At 35.3% G+C, this 15,466-nt stretch overlaps 1 protein-coding gene across 1 annotated transcript; it reads right to left on the minus strand.

Annotated features, from left to right (window-relative positions):
* Window positions 1-64: 64 nt before the first annotated feature.
* On the minus strand, window positions 65-15,449 carry RFeSP (Rieske iron-sulfur protein). Its single transcript, XM_081758532.1, has 5 exons — window positions 15,162-15,449; window positions 10,809-10,952; window positions 8,766-8,943; window positions 7,050-7,198; window positions 65-396 (listed from the first exon to the last, which is right to left on the minus strand). The coding sequence occupies exons 1-5, from the start codon at window positions 15,364-15,366 to the stop codon at window positions 257-259; spliced, it is 816 nt and encodes a 271-aa protein (XP_081614658.1). The 5' UTR covers window positions 15,367-15,449; the 3' UTR covers window positions 65-256.
* Between the last annotated feature and the right edge of the window lie 17 nt (window positions 15,450-15,466).

Genomic DNA, 15,466 nt, shown 5'->3' on the forward strand with positions numbered 1-15,466 from the left:
TTTTGGTATGCTTCCATCAATCTGCCGGGCAAAATTACTAGGAATTATTAGAATACTTCAAAAGTTTAAAACAACATTTTTTTTAATTATTTTTTTTCAAGTAATATTTTTACATCGAACAAAACTATTGTACAGTAATTACATGTCTTCAGTTGTTGCAGGAAACATTTTTAATGAAAAATTCAAATAATCTTTCTATAAATACGTTGAATCTAGTAAATGTCAGTTCTGCACAATCACATAACCTCATAATACTTTAACCTACAACAAGACTTCCTTCTTCTGGAAATTCATACGGCGGGACTTCCAAATTAAGAGGTGCAGGACCCTTTCTAATTCTTCCTGAAGCATCATAATGAGAACCATGACATGGACAATAATAACCTCCGAAGTCCCCTGTAAAATAATTGAACGCTATACAAATTTATTGCACACACATATACACAGTATAGACAATACGCACGAATTCACACATTTTCATACTTAAAAAGCTTCTATACAAGTACTTCTCACATAAAAATCGCTAATTTCATAAGCCGTACCTTCAAATATTAGGTTGTAATATTTATAATTTGCAACCAATTATTTCGATCAACTATAGGAAACCTGCTGTCAATTCTTTGTGTTTACGGTAGTTGACAGCAACTGATTTTTCTACCTGAAGAGAATTACTTGCTGTAAAATCATTTCAAACAATTAATGCAGTATTCTGTGCTTTGAATACACACTTCACTTCCATCTACCCTGACGAAAACATACATTTTAACCTTGTCCGAATAGAAGAAAGGGGAGCAGTACATACATATTTAATTGAACATGTATATGGTGGACCTTTATCTTCATATGCCCTTCTAATTTTTAAACTAAGGACAAAAATTGCTGAAATTTAGTTCCATGCAAATATCAGCAGGGAAACAATGTTTGATATACCATATGATATCACCAAATTAACAGTGTTTCCAGCCAAATTTACACTAACATTTTTAGTGTTGCAAACTAAGGACGCAACAGTATCGTAAACATCCAAATTTTGGTCTCTTCTATAGCAGTAATAACGCAAGTAAGGCAGACACGGCAATTTACATCCAAAGTACCTTAATGCTAATACTATGGTCATATCACCCATTTCGAATGAATAGGAATAAAGATACAAGTGACTGATTTTTTTTTTTATATATCAGCAAAATATCAAATTGCCATAAACTGCTTCATGATCTTTATGTCTATTGAAAACCCATCTACGTAACTGGATGATACTTATCCAAACACGTTTTCGAAACAAAGTACTTAAAATATATATCAAATTTTCAATGTCTTCTATTTTCCTACTTATTCGAAATAAGCCATATGATGACCGGAGTATTCGACACTACAGTACATTGGATGTGTGCAGTACCCCGTCCGTATCACTTTCATTACTGTTGTAGAACCTTTCAAAATTTGATTGTTTTTCAATGTTTGTGATACTATAGTATCTTTAGTTTGCAACACTTCATAACAAGTAAGGAGACAAGGAATTTATCCCACACATATATCAGATAGTCTCAAAAGTACTAAGCCTTTTGTGTACGAGATGGCGTTAGTGTCATAAATTAGTGGCAGCGGGTCAGGCTTATGTTATTTGATAGCTGAAGCTAATAGATGTTGTCAAAAAAATGGTGGAATTCTTATGATCAGATCATAAGGTATTGTGCCTGAAGATGAATGACCTTTCCGCAAAACCTCTACATTTTACAGTTTTATTTCAATAAAGGCACAATCCCATGAAATTTGTGTTGTTTACGAGCAAGATGCATGATCAAAAGCAACAGATAAAAGAAAGTTCAGTTGCTTTTGTTCTGGAAATTTCGATGTTCAAGATGCTCCTTGCAGTCGGTGGCCAATCACAGCCGAAGTAGATGAAATTCTGACAAAAGCTGAGTAATTAGTCATGACAATCAACAAACATCCATCACCAAACAGCGTTAAACCATTTAGAAAAGTTGGATACAGAAAGAAGCTCGACATTTAGGTGCCACACATCTGACTCAAAAACATTTACTCGATCGAATTTCTCACACATCTGACTCAAAAGCATTTACTCGATCGAATTTCTATCTCCAAATCTCTACCGAAACGTAACGAACTCGAGCTATTTTTGAAACGGATGATCACAGATGATAGTAACTGGATAACCTACAACAACAATATGCGAAAAAGATCGTGGTCGAAGCGAGAAGACGCTCCACAGTCTGTGGCAAAGATTACTGACGCCCATTAAGGTTATGTTGTGTGTTTTGTGGGATTTAAAAGGCATCGTGCATCACAAGCTAGTGCCGCTGGACAGAACAAGACTCACTAGTAGCGCCACTTCGTGCGAAGTGAATGATATTAGTTACCCTATAGATAAATTGGATCTCGTGGCAGGTATGATGAACGTTCGTGTTGAAATATGCCATCGAAGATTGACTCCTAATGGAAATACTACATAACGGCTCTTTCCTATCCCAAATACAGCTACAGTATCGTAAATGTGCGGGGAACGTGATTCACCACCGTGTTAAAGAATTACATCACGTGAGTTAAAAGAGGCACGAAAGCCGAGATGTGGGCTGATTTCTGTAGGTCAGAAGCAAGTCAAACTTCATCCTGCTGCGAACATTACCTCAGTATCTCAGCTGCTATTCAGAAAGTGCAGGTTCTCATCACAACGAAGAACCCAGATACACTGAGATGTTGTAAACCGTCCTAGAACATCTCTCAAGACATTTCACACCGGAACTTAACTAAGGTTGTATAATATCGTACCAGTTGTAAACGGCTCGAACAGTACCATCTATTGGGAGACAGGTGGAAATACATTATCACACTGGACGAAAGAAAGAAAAAAAAAAAAAAAAAAAAGACCGCGTGCAACTTTTGACAGAAAACGTGGTATTAAGAAGTAGGGAATGTAAAGTACCTCCTAAGATGTGGGGAATGTACCGTAAATATAGGGGAGTTTTATGATCACTGTTGATTTCTATTGCAATAGGTACTTAAAACATACCCCGTGTTGCCAAAAGTGCCAAGGTGAATTTCCATCATTATCAGACTAACACACTGACAATTTTATCGCCACAACATTCCTTCTTTGTACGCAAAAGAGAGAAATCCGGTATGGCTGCAACAAGACAAGGCGTCTACCCATAACTGGTTCTTTCAAGTCTCATCCTGAACTGGATATCCATGCTATTTTCTTCACAAACATATCCAGTGAAATCAACCCGAATACTTCCCGATGAACCTTCAGTTTCCTCAAACAGGCTTCCACTGCCATTTGTATGAGGTATCAACTATCTTTACAACAATTACAGCATATTCTATAAATATTTAGTAAATGATGTCGAGTTTTAAATGAGCAAGAGTTAACTACAATAGATCTGATTTTAGAGTTGAGCATCCCTTTCAGCAGCGAGGTTGTATGAGACGTGGACCTACAGCTTAACGTATGATATAAATCACAAGCTCCCTCCGGGAATAGAATCCCAAGAGTCAACTACATCTTACGCGAAATTCAAATAGAGAATAATTCTTAAACAAAAATACAGAAATTGATGCACAAATTAACAAAAACAATGAATAAATAATCATAAAATGAAAAGCGATGCAGAATTAAAAAAAAAAAAAAAAAATTAAATTAAAAAATGGCAAAGTTAAAGTAGAAATGTATTGGAAACTGAGAAAGTGGAGAATAGTAGTATATTATTTATTTTCACTGAACCATACTCCTCTATATTCTTACGTGTTATTAAGGTATTACGCTTTATCAATTCTCTTTAAGAAGCACAGCACCTACCACGCGGGTGATTTTGCGATATTTCTCCTGCTCTAGTTTAAGGTGACCAGACGTACTGATTTTCGCAGTATAGTACTCTTCTTAAGGAGCTGTCCTGCTTGTTGCGAAGACGCTTAGTAAAATGAGAAATGTCCTTTTTTTAAATGTCCTGAGTTAACTTATTTGTAATATTTTAACGTTTCATTCTTTATTCACAACATTTTGAACAACAGGGACTCCTTTTCTGAATGATGAACCTTTGTGTTTTTCAATATTCCTCAAAAGATTATTTTAGAAAAGGAGAACAGTAAACGAACCATAGTTTTGGAATACCTATACTGTTTTTACTGAGAATATCTTGTTGAGATATCAATAAGGCAAGTACGAGACTTAACTCAGTAATTGAATGGGATAATGTCCACATCAGCTTGAAGTACATTAATAGTCAGGAAAGAGGCAAAGGATTCCCATTTGTTTGATTAAATCGCAAATGTAAAGAAGTACGCTACTTCTGAAAGAAATTAAAGAATAGAACATTGCTCAAATGAGGGTAGATTTAAGCTGGAGTGAATTATTCAAGCATTTTGAAGAAAATTCTATTCAATATTCCCAAGTATATGGCAATGTGGAGTTCAGTATGTGTTTCCCTGCCACAAATGCTCCAACTGAGAGGGTATTTTCTATAATGAATAAATCGTGACTTATGAGAAATCTCTGTTAAAAACTTAAACTCTTAAACAGCTAATGATATCCTATTGTTACAATAATTTTACCTGTAATGAATTCCTTGACATGATTTTGCGAAACAGCAAGTTACTCGCGTTTTACATTCAAACGAAAAGTATGTCACCAAGCACTGTACTGATGTTTAGTTGGTAAGCAGATGTCACATGTTAATGGAAAGAATTTGTTAAAGTTTGCAAGGCAATTGATACATTACCGTTAAGACGAACCACATTTTTATGTTTTATCAAAATATGCTTGTACGTATTAAATTTTCTTTTTCATTAAGTGACTCCTTCATGTTACTATATCAAATTGTTTCATCAATCTTGTATTTGCCATTCATGAAAGTATTTGGAGTTGTGTCGGATTCCTTCAATACTTTTGTTGAGTATTTTAAAGAAATAAACAATTAACTTAAGGTTAACGATAGATGAAATAAGAATATGTGTATTGCCGACGCAATAAGCTACCATATACTACTATAATATCTGTGTCCTACTTTTCGCTTGGCACAATCTGGTCACCCTACTTTAGTAGCTTTTTCCCCTTTGCTGCTGAAGCCTTAGTTTAGAAAGGTACAAAATGCGTCCTCCTACATTTTCAAACGCTTTCTGTACTCTCTTAATAGACATTTAAGATAAATTATGTAACATAAATGCATCATAAGCAGTAATTTGTCAAACTACAGTTCATATATACTTGGTACATACAAACATATTGTATCTTCTACTAACACTAGCAACTATTACGAGGCACTACTACAAATCTTCCATCTATCTTACTCTGTACAACAATTACTCCAAATTACAAATACTGTTGTTTTAAGTAACATCTTTGTAAGTGTGCATTTGACATGATTGCTACCTCTTGTCTTACGCAGAATCAACAGGAAGTTCAAGTAAAGCACTCCTCCAGGTGCAAAAAATACTGAATTCTCTGTCCCTTTAGCAGCCGTGATTCGAACATTTAACAGACATATTCAGATTCTTGAGATATCCTTTTGTGTTAACACATATCCGTATGTGTTAAGATTCTTGAGATATCCTTTTGATGAAAATCAAATCATCCAAAATTTGATTATTTAGTCAACTGTCATATTTAAGAACTAGAAGGAAACTTAATTGCCCGTTGCAATAACAGAAAAAATAACTATCTTCGAATTCGCACATTATAACTGAAATATTCCAGATATCCAGATGGATAGAAATATATTTCTCTAATTTCCTTTTTGGATCCTACTTTTTTCTCTGCTAGTAACCCTACTCAATGGTATTTTCCATTCAACTTTCCAGTACAAAAATCTAACTACTCCAAAAATCAGCATACTACATCTGACATTATAATGTTATTACGTTTTAACCAACGAGAACTGTATCATCATCTGGAAAAATGTAAGGAGGAATTGCCAAATTAGTAGGCGCAGGGCCCTTTCGTACTCTTCCCGATCCATCAAAATGGGATCCATGACAAGGGCAATAATAGCCAAAAAAATCTCCTGTAAAAAAAGAACTACAACTTTACAAATCATTAAAAAAGAAATCATTTCTAATATATTGGCTACACTGCGATGCTCTTGCAAGAAGAGCATCATACAGGCAATTACGTTATAAAATACAGATTTAATATTTAATTCATTTGTACTAAACCAAAATTAAACTTCCTGGTCCGAAAGCCCAAGAAGGGCCATATTCACGCCACTTCAATCAGGTTATGCGTGGTCAGCGTATAGATTCCCAATGCAATTATTTGTCACTCTCTAGATTATAGTACATTACCTCGAATTTAACTACTCTGTCCATCGCCTCTCGATGCTAGATTGACAATTTTCTGCCTCGAGAAATTTCTCACAGCGCCATATTTCTACGAAATACAGTAAACTAATCCATGTCTGTGTAGATAAATTCGGTGATGTACTCTTCGCATTCATTGGATTTTTTGCCACGATTATATCCTGACAACAATGAACTGTAGAGGTACGCTTTAATGTAACGTATTCTATAATCGAATCTGAGAATTCATAAGGAATTCTGCTAAAAAGCAGCAAATTACATTTTCTTATTCCGTTATCCAATATTTCATTGAGTATGCATTCACTTTTTCTGAGAACGTCATTAGATTTAGTATTTATCAAAAAAGGGGTTGAATGTATACTTTAGAATATATTGGATTACGTAATAAGGTAGTACAATTTGCTGTTTTTAGTATTCTACATCATCATCTTAATATTACTAAGAAAATCTGAAAATTGTTTATCACGAGGTCCTGCCTATATAAGACTCAAACTGATTTTCAATTACCAGACTTTGAGGCTACCACACCCTAAAAACACGTGCCTGTGTTGGTTATGTTCTTAAAAATCACGATCACACCATGAGTACTTTAGTGACTTAAAATTCTTTCATAAAATCCCTACCAATAAAAGTTTTGTGGAAACAGAGACGATGCTTTATTCCCACTTATCCCGGACATTCTGTTAAGAAAATCAGTGAGCATAATCATGCAAATAATAGGAACTGACGCAACACACCTGCATCAGGAATGGGAACGCAACCAAGATGCGTGCATACACCAATCAACACCAACCACTCTGGTCTCTGTACTCTGTCGTTATCATGCTGTGGATCACGTAAACTAGCAACGTCGACGCCTCTTTCCCTCTCAATTTCTTGCGCTGATCTGTACAAAAACAAAATTACATAAAAACTTAGTACTAGAACTTATTTTGTAATAAAAATCACTTATACATGGTTCTCACTTGAATTTCCCGACTTTTGCCGGGTCTATGTACAATGTAAAAAATTAAATATTTTTTTTTTTCTATCAAGGGGGTTCCTCATCTACTTTGCATGTACAATCAGCGACAAAAGTTCTTTCTGATTGGTAAATTCATTTTAAGAATAATGGTGGTATGGCTAGAATGTACAGAAAATTACATTCCATTTAATTTACTGAAAAATATACTCAAATTGTCCTTCCATTCTGAAGTTATTTACGAAACTAATTTTACCAAACGGAGAGAACTTTTGTCGCTGACTACATGTATATAGTGTAGTGTGTATGTAGGTACAGAAATTTTGCAAAACGAACTACCTTGTTTTATAAAATATCCTCTATCAAGCAGCCGGGGAGCTATTGCTGTAGCAAAATAGAGATTTAAAACAATGCATTCGGAGACATAAATATCCATACTTAACATTTCCTGATTTTTCCAGAACTTTTTATGAGTAAGTTGATTTTCCTGGTTCTTCTCTGTCGTTGAAAATCTTGTTATATTAGTTTCAAGAACACATACCACGTTTACTGCGTAATAGTCGCAATTTTTGCATCAATTTTTTAATGCGAAAATCCAACTGCGACTACTACGCGACGAAAGCTGCCGTTCAATTGTCACTATGATCAAAATAAATTCGATTTTTATACATACAGTATCGTGTCAACATAAAATGGAGGGTGGAAATAGGTTAACTGATCTCTATTGACAGATGAGTCATGATATTACGTACCTGTAAACACGAAAAGTTCTTTTGCTCGGATCCGCGCAAAATAAACAATTTCGAATGAAGTCTCGTTCACAAACACAAAATCCCGTACACTACGACTTTTATGCGTGGAAATTTTTGAAGAATATTTTTACTTCAAACTTAAGATGCGACTATTACGCCAGTAAACACGGTATATTATTTCTAAGTGTGAGTGCTTCATTATTATTATTATTATTATTATTATTATTATTATTATTATTATTATTATTATTATTATTATTATTATTATACCAGGGATATTAAATTTCTTAATACCAATTCTTCTCACACAATAATTTCAAGTGCCAAGAACAGCGAATTGAATAACAAATATATAATCTGATTACGTTAATAAATCCTAAAATAGCAAATAGAAGAACTACTGACAAGACTGAAAAATACAAATGCAAATAAAATCTTTTATACCTTTTGTGAATTCCAAACTTGTTTACAATTTGGGCAGGAAAAAACCATAATCCTTATTTTTTTCTAAAAAAAAAAATAAAATAAAAATAAAAAATAAAAAAATAAATACGTACACGTTTTATTTTCACTGTCTCTTTTCTTTAGAAGGCATCATGTAACAACGTGTAATTTCAAGTTCAATTTTGTACAAACACATGGAAAGTTAAGTTTTCACGGTATTAATCTAAGAAAAAAGTCTAGCGCAATTTCCTTACAACAGACACAAGGAACATTGAATATTGAGGATAGTGACTAACCTGTGTTTCACAAAAAGAGGCTTTCCACGCCACTTGAAGGTAACATTCTTTCCTTCCGGAATATCTCCAAGTTTGATTTCGATCTTTGCCAAAGCCAATACATCGGCAGCAGCGCTCATACTACTGACAAAGTGGATAACAAGCGATTTGGCTCCATATGCAGCACCAACCGATCCAGCTACAACAAAAATCATACAAGTGGAAGACTGACCAAATAACACAATATTTCTGTGACATTTGACACTCTACGAGGTGCATTCAAGTCATAAAACCTTCATCCCCCTCCCCCTCAGGGCTGGTAACAAACAGATAGAAACATGCTGTTTGTTTTAAAATACGAGAGCACTCGTGAATGCATAACAGAAATGGCAACACCATATGGCACACAGAACTATAGCGGCAGTACTGAAAGTGATTACTATCTCTGATAATTACGATACTTGTTTTCTCTATTTACGTGCTGTGACACCATTTGAAATTCATCGTCAGTTGAGTGAGACATGTGACGATGGTGTCATGGATATGTCTATTGTGCGTTCGTGGATGGGACAGTTCAAAGAAAGCAGAACGTCGTGTAACAGCAAACCACAACAATCTCTGTCTTCCACAAGCCGGTCTGATGACATGATCGAACGAGTGGAGAAATTTGTTTTGGAAGATCGTCAAATGTTTGGAACACATCGCCTCTAAAGTTGGCATTTCCGTGGGATCTGTGTATACTGTCGTCAGACCAGCTTGTTCGAGGCCGATATTGTCTTAGGTTGGTGTCACACAACGTTCTGCCTTCTCTGAACTGTTGCACCCACGAACGCACATTAGACACGTCCATGACACCATCATCACATGTCTCACTCAAGTGAAGATGCATTTCAAGCGATGTTACAGCACGAAAATGAAGAAAACTAATATTGCACGTTATTCTTGTGCAATTTTACGAGTTTCGTAAGTATTAAAAACAGTCATCACTCTTACCGCTGCCGCTCCTTATGTAACACGGAGATGATGATCAACAGGACCTGTTATTAATATAGATCCGAGAATCCGACGCAGTTTGTGGGTGCGCAGACCATAATATATGATCAATCCTTATAGTATAGGCTATTCTCCACCATACAATATATCCTCCAGGAGAGCCAGATTACATGATCATTCCATCTTTCCCGGGTATTAATGTTAAAAAAAAAAAAAAAAAAAAAAAAAAAAAAAAAAAAAGTAAGATTATTCATGGCATTTTTACACTATCATCAAATGATAAACAAATTGACTGTAACAATTATCAGCAGTTGAAATTATTTCGTTGGTAGTGTTATTCAGCAGCGAAATAACACGTGGGTCGAAATGAAGGTTTCTAACTTTAACTCCCTTCGCACTGTAACATGAAAATATGATAAGCCGTAGGCTTATCTTTACGGTAGCAGCAGTAGCAGGAATTTCGTAAATTTTGTGAATGGCAGTTTATTTGCAACTACGTAAGCTACAAGCTTTAAAAAATATCCAACATAATGCTGTTATTTAAAAACTGAGAAGTTTTATTGAATTAATAAATAAATGCAGTCTGATTTCAGGATCATGATGTCAGTGAAGAGTATGATAATCAAGGAAGTTGTATTGAACATTCAATCCATGAGTGAAACAGACCATTACTGTCCCATCACCTTGAGAACTCTAGAGTCTTTCGTGGTACTTCTTTAATTCAGAATTGTTTTAGTATGAGTTTCTTCATTGCTATATGGTTAGGGTATGCGCCTTTGACACAGAAGGCTCGAGTTCCAATTCCTGGTGGGAGCACATATGGTTCGAATTCCATGATGATCCATGTCTCATACAGCCTTGGTGCAGAAAGGGACGCTAAACCTTAATCTACGCAATCACTAATGATTTGAAAACAAAAGTTCTACATTAGTATCCTTAACTACTGTTTGTTCATTACTACGGATACTTTCTTTTATTATTATTAATGATTATAAACGTTCATTGGTAGACCAAATTATTAAACCAATATACGCTAGTGCTGCAATTTATAACAAGTGTACAATAACTCACCACCTGCAAGGAGATATGTAAAAGCTTTGCGTTCATCCTCACTATCTCTGGATCTCACATTACTATTTTGAACACCTTTTCTTCTGTAATCGGAGAAGTCGGGAACTTGAATGTCAGTATGAGCGAAGCGAGTTTGTGTAGATACTGAAACAAACAAGTAAAAAATACGAATTACTTTCAAATAGCACATTCACAACTGAAAATTAAAATAAACATGTACATAGAAATTGAAATGAAATGAAATCTGAGTTTTACGTCCCACGGATATGCCGGTTAGGCTAAAGGAGACGGTGATGATTAGTAATGAATGAAATGGTGGAATGAAGAAAGTGGGAGGAAACGGGAAAACCCCGAGAAAACACACGCACACGGTGTTTGTCCACCACAAAGTTCACTTGGCGGGAGCTGGGATTCAACCCGGGACCCCAAGCACGAGGTGAACGCTCTATACCACAGAGCCACCGCGTACATAGAAATTGAAGGGGTCAGTAGAAGAAGGGCCTATTCCACAATTTTGATTTGGAAAGAAATGCGGTTAAGTAGTTTTGATGTAGAAAAAATCTAAGTAACGTGGGTACTTTGGTTTGTAGAAGTAGATACAGAACACTACTGTATATCCCACAATAAATCTGGTTCAATGATTAACACTAGATGACACTAGCTTTCACTTCAGCTACAAAACTCATTTTTCATGGAGGTGGAATTGGCCCTTCTTGCACCAAGCCCTTCAATTTAAGCAGCATACATATGCCAATATTCATCTATTAGTATTCCTCAGACAATATTTCTTCCAATATTTCAATTTAGAATTTAGGAATTAGATTTCTGGGCTTTCGGCGTCTATGGCCATGTTAACCCGTCACGTATGAGGGATAACGTCTCTTGGCGATCACACTATCCGAGGAAAGGGAAGAAAGCGGCCTGGGACCTGTATGTTAAGTACCATCCCTGCATTTGCTTGATGAATGAGGAAAATCTCTCAGGATGGTTGGCATGAAAAATCTTTTACACTTTTTCGGCCGAGTGTCCCCACCGGGATCCAATATTTCGAGCAGTACCCTTGGGCACGCCTCCTCAGCGACAAACAGGCCCAAATCCTTTTTCACAGTAAAATCTACATATTTTGTATCAACAGTGACTTTTTACTCCCAAGAATTATCTCCAAAATATAATCAATATTTGTGGCCATTTGTCAGTCAGTAAAACGGACCTATCACTGCATACAGCAATTTGAATATACAACGTTAGTGCTCTACTCTACCAATATTCTTTTTATATATTCCAGGATTAACAGTAAATGGATTCTTCTATATTTCAACCGTAGTTCTAATCACTCTATATCTGAATCGAGTGCGCTCAATGTAGTCAAATCACGCTATTATTTTTTTGCATAAATACCTACACCACTTATATATATATATATATATATATATAAAAGTTAATGGCTATATATTACTAAGAATGACTTATAATTATCAAAACATATACTATGAATAAACCTTTTAAAGTTAATATTTGCTCTGTTTTTAGTGATGAATTAGTTTTCAGGCCTTCCCAATCTCCACTCATATTTTCTTTATTGGTATTTAATTTTGGAAAGTTTGTCCTAATGTAATTTGTCTCAAAAATTTCTTTCAATATTAGAGGAAGAGTGGTGAAGAATGTACCGCCTGGTTGGTCGCTTGATAATTAATCCTGAAATTTCTTCTGAGATAGCCTCTTTTATCCTTTCCCAACTTCCTTGTGTTAATTTATCCTACTGCTAATATCTCGTTGTGTCTCTTCCATACACTCGACAAATATCGATGATCTTAACATGAAGAATACAACATTTTCTGCAAAATGAAACAATTCAACTAAAATATATTCCGTGACGGAAACTAAGAGCCTCTGTTAATGTCCCCATTAAACCCCAACCAATTAACTGATCTCTTCTTAAGAGAGAGTGATCAACATTTGGAAATTATCCTTTAAAATACAACAAAATTACAAAACATAATACTCTACATAAACTTGAGTTTTCTTGGCTGCATTTTTAAAACCTACCCTATATACAGGTTGCGGAATAATAACCCCACTACACTTCAGTAGGTGATTTTATTTTATATTAAACAAAAGAAATAAGCTCTAATGAGTGGTAAAATGTCTCCCTTCCGAGTTAAAGCTATCAACATCGCAGTTGATCACTTTTGAAGTGCTCTAGATATATATCTCAATTGTTTTCAGAAATTATACGCAAAGTAGCAGGTGCGGTTACGTGTTCAGTTGCGCAACAGCTTATTTTCACATCCCGGAAATGCTTTTGGAATAAAACTAGTGTTTGAGGAAAATAGTAGCTTTGCTAAAGATCTTATTTTGTATAAAACACATGTACCAATAAAGATAAATAATGGACGTGATATTATCCCTAAGTATTGTATAAAATACGCTGAAAGAAGCACTCTCTACACGTAAATCGGCACGATGTTTGTCCACCACAAAGTTCACTTGGCGGAGGCTGGGATCGAACCCGGGACCCCAAGCACCAGAGGTGAACGCTCTACCACTGAGCCACCGCGCCCCCTTATAAAAATGAAAAAGAAAGGCAAACCGTTCCGGTGGCAACCAACCTAACTTAACGTTTAAGAAGTATTCTGGTTTATGTATTATAATGACTTTATTAAACATGCAAGCGAGATTAATGGCAAGTTTCGGTGGAAACAAGGAAGAGAACGTGAGAGGTGAGCCAAATATTTGGTGCTAATCGTTTTAAGGAACGTACACTGTAATGTACACAAACTTCAAAAAAGCATATCCACCCTTATTTTGTGTATCCCTTAAGATTAGACAACCAGCCAAACTTAGACTATTAAAAGTTTGAGCATTACAAAAATGTACAAGCCAACTTTGTAATCTGAAATCTTCGAACCATCCATGTATAGGTGGTTGCCTAATGTTAAGAGATCTGCAGGATGAAGGTGCATATGCTCTTTTGGAGTCGTAAGATTAGTGTCCGTGGTAAGATTAGTTATTGGTTTAATGTCGCACGGTTACGATTCGAGGCTAAAAGTGACGGTTACACTAACACAGAAGTGGCTTTAGTTCAGTCGATAGAGCCTTGATTTTTGGTGCGAAAGTACTTTTGTTCGATTCCAAAACAGACCAAGTATGTCTCGCGGTAGACATGTAGCTACCGCGTGCGTTTGTTTTCAACGAGATAACCCAGTTTCCTCCCGCTTTCTCATACCACCCAAATAATTTATTCCATCAACATTTATCATTTCTGTTGTCGCGTTTAGCCTGAAAACTACCGTGAGACAAATCCATTGTTAGGTCGTGTCTCATGCACGTTTGTTCGTACCATTTAAATACAATATTGCCTAAATGCCATATTTTTAATCAGTGCAAAGAACTCTGATTCACTTTAAGAAGATTTATTTATGCAACGAAGTCCGTTTTTTAACTTACAGTAACCTTGGACTCTTAAAGTGCATGGTTATCCGTACATGGTTAATAAATAGCCTCCTATACTCAAACTAACATAGCTGCACCTCAATAGGTTAGATAATATTAAGGTTTAAATCAGTTGTGTTTAATTACGAATCGGGTTTAACAAATATTTAAGTTTATAAGCAAAAAAATAAATATTTTTTCGTACTATTAAGTAATTATTTGATGTTGGTCAATTACTGGTACTCATATGGTCAATAAATGGAAACCATTGGTCAACTACTGGTGATAATTTACTTTTTACTATATAATGACCTCTTACATGTGTTTAGTAAATATGCAACTAATTTTTTTAGTTTTCAAGCATTGTGGAGAACCTCCTGAATCATTAGGTAAAAAAGATTCGTATAAGAATGTGATGAGACATGCTCAAAAATGTCTCATTAGTGGTCAACTGCACTAATTGGTCCATTATTGGTACAGTAACCCTACTCAGCTAGTGGAAATTAGTACCGTACGTTACACTCATTCATTCTAACCTTACAATAGCTCTTGTAATGATTTCACACTTGTAATCATGAAATACTGGTTTTGTATACTGTGCAAAATTTATCTAACCAGTGAAATTTAGTATCCTACACAATCCGTTTCCATTTTAATCGTAAAATTACAATATCTATGACGGACTGTTCCTATTCAGTACCGCTATTAATATAATAACACAGCCAAAATAATTATAAACTCTCTCGTAATACAAAACTTCGAGCAATTAATATGAACTGTTCATGTTCCTTTATTGTGTATATAGTATTGTCACTACGCCAAAATTCTCCTTAAAAATCAAAATACGACAAAACAATCATGATTATCATCTCAAGTATAGTATTTTAATTTAAATTATTCGTGCAATATCATAATACAAACCTCCAGGTCCCGAAGTCACCCACATACCTCTTCGAGGTAATGAGTGGCTCATCGTATAGTTGGTTAATTTTTCATGGACAGGTTCCACTACTACTTTTGCCGATGTTGCTACTGGAGGACACAAAGGTCTTAGTGAAGAACCTACAACTTGACTAGTAGCCTTAAAGCAGGCAGGTAATGTCCCCGGCCTACAAACATTTATCATTGTCCCCAAATGTATAACAACTTCTTACTCAAGCTTGCCTGATTTTCGCTAACTGAGGTGAAGGAGTTCGCACAGCTTGTGACGTAATATTAATGCACTA

The sequence above is a fragment of the Thermobia domestica genome, chromosome 1 (assembly GCF_964235325.1).
Source record: "Thermobia domestica chromosome 1, izTheDome1.hap1.1, whole genome shotgun sequence".
Classification (NCBI taxonomy): domain Eukaryota; kingdom Metazoa; phylum Arthropoda; class Insecta; order Zygentoma; family Lepismatidae; genus Thermobia; species Thermobia domestica.

Bases quoted from the DNA above. Each gene is read 5' to 3' on its own strand.
- RFeSP (XM_081758532.1), bottom strand. From the start codon at position 15,366: ATGATAAATGTTTGTAGGCCGGGGACATTACCTGCCTGCTTTAAGGCT. The intron at 8,944-10,808 runs GTGAGTTATTGT...TTTTTGTTGTAG, and splicing joins TACATATCTCCTTGCAGGTG to CTGGATCGGTTGGTGCTGCA. The intron at 7,199-8,765 runs GTTAGTCACTAT...GTTTTTGTACAG, and splicing joins CCTCTTTTTGTGAAACACAG to ATCAGCGCAAGAAATTGAGA.